The sequence below is a fragment of the Uloborus diversus genome, chromosome 10 (assembly GCF_026930045.1).
Source record: "Uloborus diversus isolate 005 chromosome 10, Udiv.v.3.1, whole genome shotgun sequence".
Classification (NCBI taxonomy): Eukaryota; Metazoa; Arthropoda; class Arachnida; order Araneae; family Uloboridae; genus Uloborus; species Uloborus diversus.
The window spans coordinates 137,792,470-137,806,156 of record NC_072740.1 but is presented as its reverse complement, the minus strand read 5'-3'; the positions used below and the strand labels follow the sequence as shown (position 1 = coordinate 137,806,156).

The following is a 13,687-nucleotide window of genomic DNA, read 5'->3' as shown; positions in this document are numbered from 1 at the left end:
TCAGATGAGTCCCGCTTCTGTTTATCCAGTGATAGTCGCCGCATACGTGTGTGTCGACGTGGAGACAGATCTAATTCGGCAGTAACTGTGGAACGTCCCACCGCACGACAACGTGGCATAATGGTTTGGGGCGAAATCGCGTACAAGACCATATCACCTCTAGTTCGTATTCAGGGCACTATGACGGCCCAACGATACTTGGATAATGTGCTGTGGCCGGTAGCAATCCCTTACTTTCAAGGGCTACCTAATGCAATTTTTCAGCAGGACAACGCCCGACCACACAGTGCTCGCATCTGCCAACATACTCTCCAAGCACACAGATACTTCCTTGGCCACAATACTCTCCTGACCTGTCACCAATCGAACATGTGTGGGATGTGATTGGACGCCGTTTGTGGACTCTGTCCCTGCCTCGTTCAGAAGACGAACTGTAGCAAATGGTTGAAAGGAAATGGAGAGCCATCCCTCTGGACACCATCCGCACCCTTATTGCCTAGACGTGTTCTTCGTGTATTGCTGTCTTCGGTGGGTCCTACATCTTACTGAGCCCAACGACGTTCTCGCTCTGTATTCTGCCGATCATTTTGAAATTAAGATCATTTATTATTCTTTGATGCCTCTGTTTTTTTTTTTCCAAATTTTATCACTTTCTGACCACTCCTTCTTGGTGTTGCATTTTCAATGTCGAGCAGTGTAGAAAAAAATTGATGTAAATAGAAAAGTTCTTTTTTATTACAAAGTAGTATACTCCAATAGCAGAAAAGTTAACAAAATCTAAGAGAAATTTCAAAGTAAAAAAAAAGAACAAAATACTTTCCTTAAAAATGTGTAATCCCATTTTTTTTTTAAAGAATCATCTCGGGATGAACTGAAAAGATTTTTGAGGAAAGCATTTTTTCTACTCTGTTCATGAAAAAAGAGAGGAACAGCAGATTGAAGTAAGAACTTAAATATAGGAAGGTTAAAGCACTGATGGACCTCTAGAAAATCTGTTCAGAAAACAACAAATTTTTTTTGTATTTTGTCTCTACGCCATTTTCAATTTTAAATGGAAATCAAGGATTTTTTTTTTTCTTTTGTGACACGTAAACTTAATCTGTAGTGGTGGTAAAAAAATCCAAAATGCATATAATTCTGTATTCATGATTAACACAAAAAGGTGATTCTGTTACATTGCGTCTGCAAGTTTGATGCTGCTGTTTACATCGATGCATTTTTTCTCACCCTATATTTTTTCCAATGTTGTCCTATATTTTGCGATGTGTTCGCTTTGATCCCTGTCATTTGTTGTTTTTGTTTAGTAGAGGTACATTGTGTCTGCAAATTTGATGCTGCTGCTTACATCGTTGCATTTTTTTCTCATCGTATATTTGTTCTAATATTGTCCAATATTTTGTGAAATGTTCGCTTTGATCCCTGTCATTTGTTGATGTTTAGGAGAGGTACACAAGTATAGGTTTTCTCTTGATTGAAAGGGTAATTCCCCCCCCCCCCCCCAACTGCTGCATTTATCATGTTACAGTGTAAAATCTGACTACAAGATTGCTACCCCCATCTATTTTCTAAATTAAAAGTCAACTTTTATGCAAAATTATGATTACTAGAGGAATACCTTGCTTATCAAAATATGGTCAGAAGTAGGGCTGTTAAAAATAAAGTTTGTGGAAAACTTCATGTTGAAGGTTTGGGATATTTAACTAATGTCCTAGACTTTTGCTTCCGCATACATCTTAGCGGAACTTTTTTTTAAATTTAAGTCAAATGTGTAATTTTTTGAAACCTTTACATGAAAATTTATTCAACAATCAATAAACTATTTTCCAACTTTGAAGGCAATCCCTTACCTTCAAGGGCTACCTAATGCATTTTTTTTAGCAGGAAAACGCCCGACCACACAGTGCTCGTACTGCCAACATGCTCTCCAAGCACAGATGCTTCCGTGGCCACCATACTCTCCTGACCTGTCACCAATCGAACATGTGTGGGATGTGATTGGACGCCGTTTGCAGACTCTGCCCCTGCCTCTTTCAGAAGACAAACTGTGGCAAATAGTTGAAAGGGAATGGAGAGCCATCCCTCTGGACACCATCCGCACCCTTATTGCCTTGACGTGTTCTTCGTGTATTGCTGTCTTCGGTGGTCCTACATCCTACTGAGCGGACGCCGTTCTCGCTCTGTATTCAGCCTATCATTTTGAAATTAAGATCATTTATTATTCCTTGCTGTCTGACTTTTTTCCAAATTTCATCACTTTCTGACCACTTCTTCTTGGTGTTGCATTTTCAATGTTGAGCAGTGTGTCAATTTGTGTTGCGCAGAACGGATGTATATGCAGCCAGATAATATTTTCTGACAAATGATATCGTAAAATTTTATGTTATGCACCAGGTTTGCATGAATAAAGTACAATGGCCATGGTTGTTACATGCCTTTATTTAAATTGATATAAAATAGTATAAATGTATATACTGCATTTTATTGAGTAATTGTTGTAAATATTTTGCTGATTGAAAAAATGGCTTAAGTTTTTAGTGCTAAGGTCTATAGAGTTCTAGAGATTGCGGTGCATTCACCTTACAATTATCGGTATATTTTAGAGTAGAAGACGCTATATAGAAATTACTGTTGAAAATATTTAAAGTGCAACTGTGATAAAATGTACTATACTTCAATAAATGTTACTATAAAATCTTCAGTAATAAGAATCATATATTTTATAGTTGATGTCTATAAATAAAAGTGAAAATACTGTAAAAGTTACTTTTTACCATTGAATTTGCGAAAATGGACTAATTTAGTCAATATTACCGTAAAATCTTTAATAAGTACAACAAATTTTGTAGTAGGAACCTACAAATTAGAGAAGTTACTGTAAAATTCCTGAACAATTTAATGTAGAATTTGCAGTAAAATCTACTGTAGTTCAGTGAATGTTACTATAAAATCTTATGTAATAAATAACATATATTTTACAGGAGAAACCCATATATGTGGAGAGGTGTCACCGCAACAAATATTGTATATTTTACAGTATAAAATGCTGAAAATCATTAATGTTACTGTAAAATTTACGGTATATTTTAAAAAACAATTTAGTAGAATACGCTTTTAAGGTAAAAAGTACCATAACATTTAAAGTATCATTTTTTGTTTATGTACCGTAAAATATTACAGTAAAATAGGCTTTATGGTAAAAAGCACCGTAACATTTACAGTATAAAATTTTTTGATTTTGTATCTTAAAATTTTAGAAACATTTGATTTTTACGGTAAAAAGTACCGTAAAATTTACAGTATCATTTTTTGTTTTTGTACCGTAAAATTTTACAGTAACATTTGATTTTTACGGTAATCGTTACTAGCAACATGAATGCCAGTAACAATTACCGTAAATTTTCTGAAATTTTTTTAACAGTGTAGTTTAAGAAATTTTTCGAAGGATCCTCATGCCACCTTTCTTTAATATCACAAACAATTGGTTTTTAAAACAACACTTACAAAAATGTAAGTTGATAGACCCCTAAAAACATTTCTTGAATTTTTTGAACCTTAACTTTGAACAATTTTCTTGGGAAATGCTCCAGATCCACCTATCTATAAAATCTTCAAAGTTTGTCGAAAGTTGCATTTTTGAAACTTCAATGTTGAAAAGTTGCAAGGGGAGAAGGAATTGATTTCAATCTATTTAAAAAAAAATCGCTGGCGCGGAAAGTCTTTGAGCTACCTTCCTTACCGTAACGTCAATAAACATGGCCTATAATCGCGTTTTTAAGGCTAAAGGTGTGTTTTTAAAACCAAAAGTTTCAAAATTTTGACCTTTTTCCTATCCAATCAAAATGATTTTTTTTCTTTTTTGAATGTACTCTCTTAAAACTATTTTATGGTTATGTCACTGCATGCAGGGACAGAATTCAAGCAAATTTGATGAGAACTAGACAAAGGAGAAGTGACATTTGTTTGATTCTAAAGTTAAATTCTCAGAAATTGTATCTGCTTCAATGATACAAAGGAAACGAATGTTTCGGCGACTCAGAGAGAGGAATATTTATCCCTAGGAAAAAATAAGAGAATCATTGCAATGATTCTCTACTGTGCGTATCTATGACCGTGAATCTATTATACACGAAATGAGGAAAATGTCGTTCTCTGTGAATGTTGTCGTGTTCCGTCGAAACGAGGGTCTCCCCCTCCTTTCTTTCCGTCCGGGGCAATTTCCCCTCCCCCCCTTGGGACGGCACTGCCAACCACATCCCCAAACTCTTCAGGAAAAGTGGGGCAGAATACCCCAGCACCTCATTAATAGCCTCATTGATTCCATACTTCAGAGGTGTACTACAATGCTGACCGTCCGAGATTACAATACCCCTAATGCAAACGATGGTTTTTTAAGGAAACCCCTTTTTTTATTTGTTATTCTCATACGCACAAAGTGCGTTATTTTTCTTTTGTACTCGAAAATTAAGTAAAATAATTTTTTTTTCTGCCAAACAAATCCGTGTCTTTCATAGTTTACTCTGTCTGTCGATAATGCATCAATCATCCAAAACGTTCACCTAAAGCAAGATCAACCCAAAACCTCATTATCTTTTAATTGTTTTGAGCAGTGCATACTATAAGTCTGCTAATAAATTTTACCATACTACACCTTTTAAAAACTTCAATTTACAAACATTAAGAAGCAAAGTTTACATGCAGTTTTCTTACAAAATTATTCAGAAACTTGTGCTTATAAATCATAGTAAATCATTAACACAGATTTAATTTTCTAAGGATCATTTCCTTTGAGTGCATTTGAAACTAGTTGACTACAAAAATATCCAACAAAACAGTAATAGCAAGATAAAATCATAATTATTGGTATACTGAAACGTTTGCTTTCAAACAAATCATTTAAGATACATACTATAAGTTTATAATGAATTTCTTACCATACTACAAAACCTTTTAAAAACTTTTATTTACAAAACTTTACATATACAAACATTAAAAAACATAAGCAAAATTACAAGTTATTCAGAGAATGATTACTTTAATGTTCAATAAAAACTGAAAATTGGAGAAAGGGAAACTTATAAATTTAAAAAAAAAAATTCTATGCCCCTGTCGGCAAGCTTGCCTACTCCCCGATAGTTATTTTTTAGGTTCACTGCTGCTCACTTCGGAAGGCCTGGATGAAACTTTCCAATTCATTGTCACGGAGAACCCGAAGAAGCATATCTGCAAAGGTGTCCGGCAGAATATGTAACTTTCGGGTGAAGCAGTAAAGAAATTTATCTCGTAAAGCCTTCCTCTCCTCAGCCTTCCAGATTTTTAAGGCGATAAAAGGGCCGTAATAGGGGAAGTCAGCAGTGATGCGATCTGAGTGGAGCACCTCGCGAATTCTTGGGTTGTCCAGATAGATGGACACCCTGCGGGTGGGTCGTGCAGCGATGTCAAAGAAGAACACCTGCGATCCCTCTACTACCCGGGTGTCTCTCATCCTTCGCATTTCAGTCTCACATTGTGAGACAATTCGCATGCATCTTTGTTTTCTTTTCGGTCTGTCCTGCAATCTTGAAAAGTCTATTTTCATGTTTTTCCAGATGTATGACGCAATAACAATTTCTAGAAGTTTTTCGTAAACTTCATCATCAGGTTCGGATTCATCTGGTTCATAGTCAAAATTCGCGAAGACTTGGTCCAGAGTATCCTTTCCATTGGCTTCAGGCTGATCTCTGAAAATCAAAATGAGACTTTTTAAGGACTCTGAAAAAAAGTTCAAGGAACCGGCAAAAATAATTTGAGAATGCAATTAGAAAATTCTACGCACTGTTGTTTGATACAACGCCAAATAGTTTCAGCTAATAACAGATATAAATTTTAAACTGTCTTACATTATTTTAGTGAAATAAGAAATCAGTAAGCAAAAACTCAAGATACTTAAAGCATTTCTTTAGTGAATGATAACTTTCAGTGATGGAGTAAATCCCAGAGAAAACAAAATGGCAATCATGTGCATACTTTACATGAAAACACACATGGTATACACTAAAAACTAAAACAAGCAACAATATTGCAATTGAAAAACTGGGTTTTCCAGATATGCATGAAATCTGAATTTGAAAATACTGTGTTTCAGCCTTACACACATTTGGATTTTCGTCTCACCTGCCCTCGTTAGAAAAAAAAAATAAATAAATTATCTGTAGGTAAAAGTTACACATAAACAAAATATTTCATGTTCTTTTCATTTCTATCTTTAAAAAAAAGAGAAAAGAGCAGAACTTGTTCAATTTGAACATTTGAAACATAATAGTAACAGAAAATTCGAATAATTCAGAAGAGTGCAAAGAGAACAACAAAAGATTTCAGTTTTAAATCTGCTTGGTCTCCCCCTCCCTTCCCCTGTTTTTAATAGGAGATAGTATCTTAAACAGAAGGTTTTAAGTCCAGTAAAGAATAGGAAAGTTAAAATAACTTTTGTGTTCTTTACTGGAGCTTAACTTTAAGCTTCACGGGTGGGGTTTGGACTCTGGAACTAGACTCTTTTCTGATGCTCAGTGACGAAAAATGAAATATTTTCTTATATCTGGCAGAAAACAAAATTTTTTTCTATTATTGCCCTGTGTGACAATATTTAACTTTTGTTCCATAATATTGAGCTAAATAGCCAATGCATATCAAATTTGGCCAGCTAAACACAAATATATAAACTAAATTCTTGTAACATGTTCCATTAAAATTATGGTCAGAAAATATCAAGACAAATCTTGATATGTTTGCTTGCCATACATATCTGTATTTTAAATTTTAATAAATACAGGAATACAGTCTAGCTTTGCTGTAACAATACCCTAATTTAACAATTTCCTCAATTTATTGATACATTTCACTGGTCCGGGTTTGAATGTATCAATTGTCTGTTATGCTCCTCGAATTAACGATACCCTTGATTTAAAGATATATTTTTCCAGTCTCTTAACATTCGATCGAGGTTACGCTGTACTATAATTTAAAATGTATTATATATTGTGAACAAAAATAGTGCAAGCGTAAATATTAAGTGGAAAAATAAGCAGCATTTGATGAAAGAAAATAGTGAATTCTTTCTTTGAAGTTTAAAAAATTCTCCTGAATTACATACCAATAATAATCAGCTATCATTTTGGCTTTCTATCGGTATTCTACGAGTTTAATAACCTGGTAAAAACGTTCACCTTATTCTTCACTCACAATTGCAAGTTGAGGGGAGGGAGGGAGAGGATTTAGAATGCAAGGTATGTATATAAAGGTATGCTGCATCCCATCGTTCTCTGTTTTTGAAACAAATCTCTGGTTTTGAAATGAACCTATTTCAGATTTCTAAACTTTTTGAATGCCTCAAAATCCTAGAGTTGAGACAACCAAGCTGCTAGTTGTTTTGTGTGTACTTTTTATTGGATTTATTGTTTTTCGTAAGTTTTTATTTGTGGACACAAATAAAAGAAAAATGCCTTATTTTAATTTAGCATCACTTAATTTGGAATAATACTTTTCAAATTAAAAATTCATTTAAAATTTTTATCCTATTCCATGAATAAATTTTTAACAAAAGCAAGTTTTATGCATAGAAGTGGAAGATTCACATTTTCATGTGGTATAAGAGGTTTATATTTGACATTTAATTTACCTCAAACTAACCAGTTATCTTTTTTTTTTGTCCAATGATTAATTTTGTAGTTGGTTTTCGGTGTCTTTACTGTTTCATGAATGAAGACAATTGCAATATTTTGTAAACTTCCCCTGTAGTCCAAGCGGTATTAACAACAGCTTTTAAATCAATCATTAAACAATAAATATTGCAGACAATATTTTTATTAGTCCCTCACATGATGGATTTGTTTTGCGATTGCGCTGCCTTAGACTTACCTATGTGTAGAACTAACGTGCGTTAGTGAAATACCAGGTTATCTAGGCAGTTTTACATGATGAGCATGCACACAATGTGATTACATTAGTATATTATCTTCGACAGGATTCCAAACTTTCAACCAATATCAGCTTATAGATGTAGAATTATATTATAGACATAGAATTATGTCTTTCTGTTACCAAAGTTTCTCTCCTTACGTTAACATTAAATTCATATAAATTATATACCTATTTAAATTATAACTGTTTCTCATTAACAAGGGACATAATTCTGCTTTGCATAAAAAAACAAGCTTCTAAACGCAATAAGTTCTTGGTGAGGTAATTGAGATGTAGTATTTTGTTAACAGAGGGACATTCAGAGCATCACCTGAAAAATAGGCTGATTTAATGGTTAAAAAATATTTTCTTTAAAATTACTTAACAAAAAGTTTAATTAGACATTTAAAGGATAAAAGTTAACCTACTTATTATATTTCGATAAATAAGCTCATTGCATGTAACAAAAAAAACAAAAAAACAAAAAAAAAAAAAAAAAAACAGATTTCCTGCCCTGTAAAAACACAAAGAGAAAAATTGGTTTTGCCCATGCTTTTCTCAAAATCATTGAGTTATTTGGGAAAAATGTGTTAGGATTTAAGGAGTTCATATACTTTTGAAGAAAATGATATACGGCAAGTGACCAAATACCAGCTTTTAAAATTCAAGTGCCAAGTCTCCTTTTTCCTGGAATACCACTAAGGAGTCAATCCTGCAGGATCTCACAGGATTGACTTTATTCTTCAAAACGGTAAAATTTCATGTCAGATAGAAAATGTTATGCTTTTTTTTTAAGGAAGGACTGACTGCTTTAGTTACTCGAATTAATAGTTTATCTCGCAATTTCGTACACCTATTCTATAGCATTGCAAAGTCACATTACAATAGGGAACTATCGTTTTTCATCACCTTCTAAAATATATTTTCTTTCTTATGAGGGCGCATTCTAAAGCCCAATTTTCTGAGTTTCAAATTTTAGTGATGTTTTTCGAAAGCGTTTATAATTTTTACCATTTTCTGAATTGCTAAAGATATGAAAACTGAAACAGTGAACGAGAATACCGATTTCTTCTCAGAAAAAATATACTCCATTTATATTGTGTTCTCAAAAGGTAAAACCACCATTCCTCTTATGAGACACATTTCTTGTTCTTGCAGATAGATGTACAACGACGGGGATTCAAGCTTCAGATGATGCTTATGAAAACATCATTTTATGAGCAAAAAAGTTGGAAAAACGTTTGCATGGAAAATCTTTGTGGGATTGAAAATCTTGTGGGATTTTGCTCTCAATCCCACTAAATATCAGACGGGATCCTGTGGAATTTGGGATTAGGATGTCAGGGATAAAAACTGGGAAAAAAACGGGGATAAATTTTGATGAACGAATTTAAGGGTCTTTTTACGGACACTTCAAGGAAGTACTAACTTTGTCTTCTCTTGTGGATGCAGGCCTCTCAGAAGCAGGAGTCTAGCAGCAGTCCAAAAACCGCGACAAGCAGCTATATACAGAGTTTGCAAGCAGAGTTTAGCATCGAATTCGGTCAGGATCTCAGCAGCTGCTTCTTTTTTGTGAATAAGGGCCGAGACAATCGGCCTCCATAAAAAATTATCAATGACGTGGGGATTATATCCCAATTCTAGCAGCTCCCTGATCCTCTTTGAGTCTCCTCTTTCTGCTGCAAGGTGCAACTGGGTCCTCCCTTCGGAATCAACTTCTGCCACACCTCTTGACACTCTGGGGAAGAGAGGATTTCTAGGTTATTACATATTCAATTGATACTAAGTAAATTGTCATACAGAGCTGAGTGAATTGAAAAAAAAAAAAAATCCTGAAAATTTTAAAATAAAACTTTGTAAGTGGTAGGGGGAAGGGACGAATGAATTTTCAGTTTGTACAGGGCAAAAAGTCATCCGAAGTGTTAAAAGTTTTCTTTTTAAGGGAGGACGATTATCTGAAACAATATACTAATATTTACACTGCCCGACATTGAAAATGCAACACCAAGGAGTGTTCAGAAATTTACGCAAATTTTAGAGTAGACGTACATTACTGAGTTATGTAAATTATGTGAAATACGCAGCTCTCCGACGCACGTGAAGTAAGATGTAAGGGAAGGAACTTGCAGAATGGGCAATATTTGTGTCATTATTTCTGACTGGAGAATTATCGAAAACATTTTTTTTTTGTCTTGGAGGATACGTGTAACACGAGAGAATGCTAGGGCGACGTCAACGAAGGCACTTTCAGCAGATAGACGATTTTACGAGAGGTATGGTGATCGGACTGAGAAGTTGGACCGTACGTCAAATCGTAGCTGATACCACATGGATACGAGCACAGTGCATCGGCTGTGCCGAAGATGGTTGGAACAACAAAATGTGGCAAGTATGAGAGGTGCAGGGGCAGTCAGAGTGACGTCAGAACGCGGGGAATCTACGCATCCACCGATAAGCTGTAGCAGACCCACAAGTCACTTGTTCCTCGATTCCGCAGCAGGTGCAAGATACCCTGAATGTTCCCGCGTCAACCAGAACCATTTCCTGTCGTTTGGTCGCACGTGGTCTGCAATCGCGGCGTCCGCTAAGAAGACTGCCCCTGACCCCACAACATAGACAGCAACGTTTAGCATAGTGCCAGACTAGAGAGACGTGGATGACAGAATGGGGAAATGTCGTGTTGTCAGATGAATCCCGCTTCAGTTTATCCAGTGATAGTCGCCACATACGTAAGTGGCGTCGACGTGGAGACAGATGTAATCCGGCATTAACTGTGGAACGTCCCACTGCACGACAACGTGGCATAATGGTTTGGGGCGCAATTGTGTATAATATCATATCACCTCTAGTTCGTATTCAGGGCACTATGACGGCCCAACGATAATTGGATAATGTGCTGCGGCCGGTGGCAATCCCTTACCTTCAAGGGCTACCTAAAGCAATTTTTTAGCAGGATAACACCCGACCACACAGTTTTCGCACTGCTAACATGCTCTCCAAGGCACACAGATGCTTCCCTGGCCACCATACTTTCCTGACCTGTCACCAATCGAACATGTGTAGGATGTGATTGGACGCCGTTTGCAGACTCTGTCCATGCCTTGTGCAGAAGACGAACTGTGACAAATATTTGAAAGGGAATGGAGAGCTCCCTTTCAACCCTCTGGACACTATCCGCACCCTTATTAACTCTATGCCTAGACGTGTTTCTTCGTGTATCGCTGTTATCCTATATCCTACTGAGCCGACGCCGTCCTCGCTCTGTATTCTGCCTATAATTTTGAAATTAAGATCATTTCTTATTCCTTGCTATATCTGTCTTTTTTTTTCTTCCAAATTTCATCACTTTCTGACCACTCCGTCTTGGTGTTGCACGACATTTTAAAATGTAGTTTTGACTACTCTGAAAAAACAAAAGACAAACACACATGCTCAGCGCAGTCTCCGTGAAAAATAATTTAGCAGCAGGAAAATTCGACAGTAAAATGTTTTTAGAAATTGTGCTGACAGATGAATGCATTCATGCTGCTGACAGATGAATGCAACCACATTGCACCTTTAGCAAGGAAAGTGACACAAGTTAAAAAAAATCACCAAAAGAAAAAAAATCAAGGTTTTACGCAATAGTAGTTTCAAGTGAATTAGGCTTAGATATTACAGTATGCATAAAAAGTTAATGATGTGGTATTTAATGGTTAGTTTTTACTGTCTGAATTAATAATATATGCTTAAGAGTTTGAAAATTTTTCTTCTAAATTATTAAACTTCAATGATGTTTCACTATTTTATTTCCAATGCAGCAGGCGGAACAAATATTATCCTTACGCCATACAGAGACAAAACCAAGGGGGAAAATTTATGCAAACAATGCAAGAAAAAAAAAACAATGAACAGTAAAAAAAAAAAAAAAAAACAGGCAAATATAAGAACAAAATAAAAATCAAGTGTTCAAATCATTCAGCAAGTCCCTGGCCTCCCAGTAACAGGAGAAAATACAGGTCTGTGATAGGGCGGAACAGACGGACATCCATTGGTGCACCCAGGGAGGTCCCTATTTAGAAGTGGCAACGATTATTCACTTTTTTAGAGGGCGCTATCGGCGAACCGCTTCCGTCAATCGCAGCAGATCAATGCAAATGATGCTGCTAAGTTTTTCATTTTTTTAGAGGCAGCTATTAAAGCAAAAAAATAAAAATACTACTGGAAATTGGTTGTAATAAGGGGCTAATATAGTGGAAGATGTACGGCTTTCGTCCACATGAAGTTTGCAGAGTATTTTGATGGAAAAATTAATTTTATTTTTCATCACCAACTTGCCGAATTCGTCTGCTATTAATATTGAGCTGTGCGATGTTCTTTTTTTTTACGAGTTGGAATGTCTCTATTCCTGTAAATAATTGACGAAATGAGAATATAGTAGAATTAATTACTTGAATACTTTTTTCAAATTAGTTGTAAATTTCGTGACATGTTTCGAGAACTAATTAAAGCGAAATAACTTTTACTTTCACGACCTTTAACAGAACTTCAAGCTGATATTGATTATGATAATTTTATTCATGTATTTACTCACTGCTTAAACAGAATTGTTATCATTATTTTTTTTTATTATTGCGTTTATTTCGACAACCAAATGGGAAAAAAAATCGAGAAACCATATTCATTAAAAAAATTATACATTGGAACGCTTTTTTGAGATATTTGTGGGATTTTCTGTTGAAATTAATCAAGTTTTCAAAAATTAAAATTTACACTTATTGTACATGTATTTTTTAAATGAAAAAGGTTTTCCGATTTTTTTTCGATTTGGTTGTAGGAAAAAATTTAATTAAAAATAAAAAGCAATGGTAATAATTATGTCTAAGCAGAGAGTAAATACATGAATAAAATTTTTATAATCAATATCAGCTTGAAATTAAGTAAATAGAACATTAACATTTATTTTTATCTGTTAAAGGTCGTGAAAGCAAAAAATTATTTCGCTTTAATTAGTTCTCGAAACATATGTTACGAAATTTACAACTAATTAAAAAAATGTATTTACGTAAATAATTGTACTACATTCTCATTTTGTCAATTATTTACAGGAATAGAAAAATTCCAACTCGTAATAAATAAAACATCGCACAGCGCAATATTAATAGCAGACGAATTCGACAAAGTTGCTGATGAAAAATAAAATAAATTTTTCCATCAAAATACTGCGCTAACTTCCTGTGTACGAAAGCCGTACATCGTCCACTATATTGTCCCCTTATTACAACCAATTTCCAGTAGTTTGTTTTTTTTTTTTGCTTTAATAGCTGCCTCTAAAAAAATGAGAAACTTAGCATCATTTACATTGATCTGCTGCGATTGTCGGGAGCGGCTCGCCGACAGCGCGCTCTGGAAAAAGTGAACAATCGTTGCCACTTTTACACTAGCAAACCCGTAGGACATTTCTCTCCTTCTTCCTACTCCGTGGGTGCACCACTGCGGTGGAGAGGACAGGCAGGGCTATTCACAATCCGAAGTTTGCTTAGATGGGCATATAAGCAATCGCGCGTGGTCGCGATGTGAAAGGCAGCAACAGCATAGCTTCTTGGAGAACTAGGAACGTATGATGCATCACTACGGATTATATCGGTTTCATGCCATTATGCACCAGGTATATTAGCTAAATTTGTGCAAGTTTTACAAAAAAAAAAAAAAACATTACATTTAGATTTTAAATCAATAGTTAGTATGCTTTATCAAAAAATTGAGTTAACCTCCC

At 35.1% G+C, this 13,687-nt stretch overlaps 1 protein-coding gene across 1 annotated transcript in view; it reads right to left on the bottom strand.

The window, feature by feature from the left end:
• Nucleotides 1-4,942: 4,942 nt before the first annotated feature.
• The window catches only part of LOC129231516 (uncharacterized), a 75,719-nt gene continuing 66,974 nt past the window's right edge, over nt 4,943-13,687 (bottom strand). Inside the window, exons 3-4 of the mRNA XM_054865853.1 lie at nt 9,362-9,670; nt 4,943-5,717 (exon numbers count right to left, since the gene is read on the bottom strand). Of these exons, the coding sequence (XP_054721828.1) occupies nt 5,147-5,717; nt 9,362-9,670 (880 nt within the window). The 3' untranslated portion in view covers nt 4,943-5,146. The remainder of the gene's footprint in view (nt 5,718-9,361; nt 9,671-13,687) is intronic.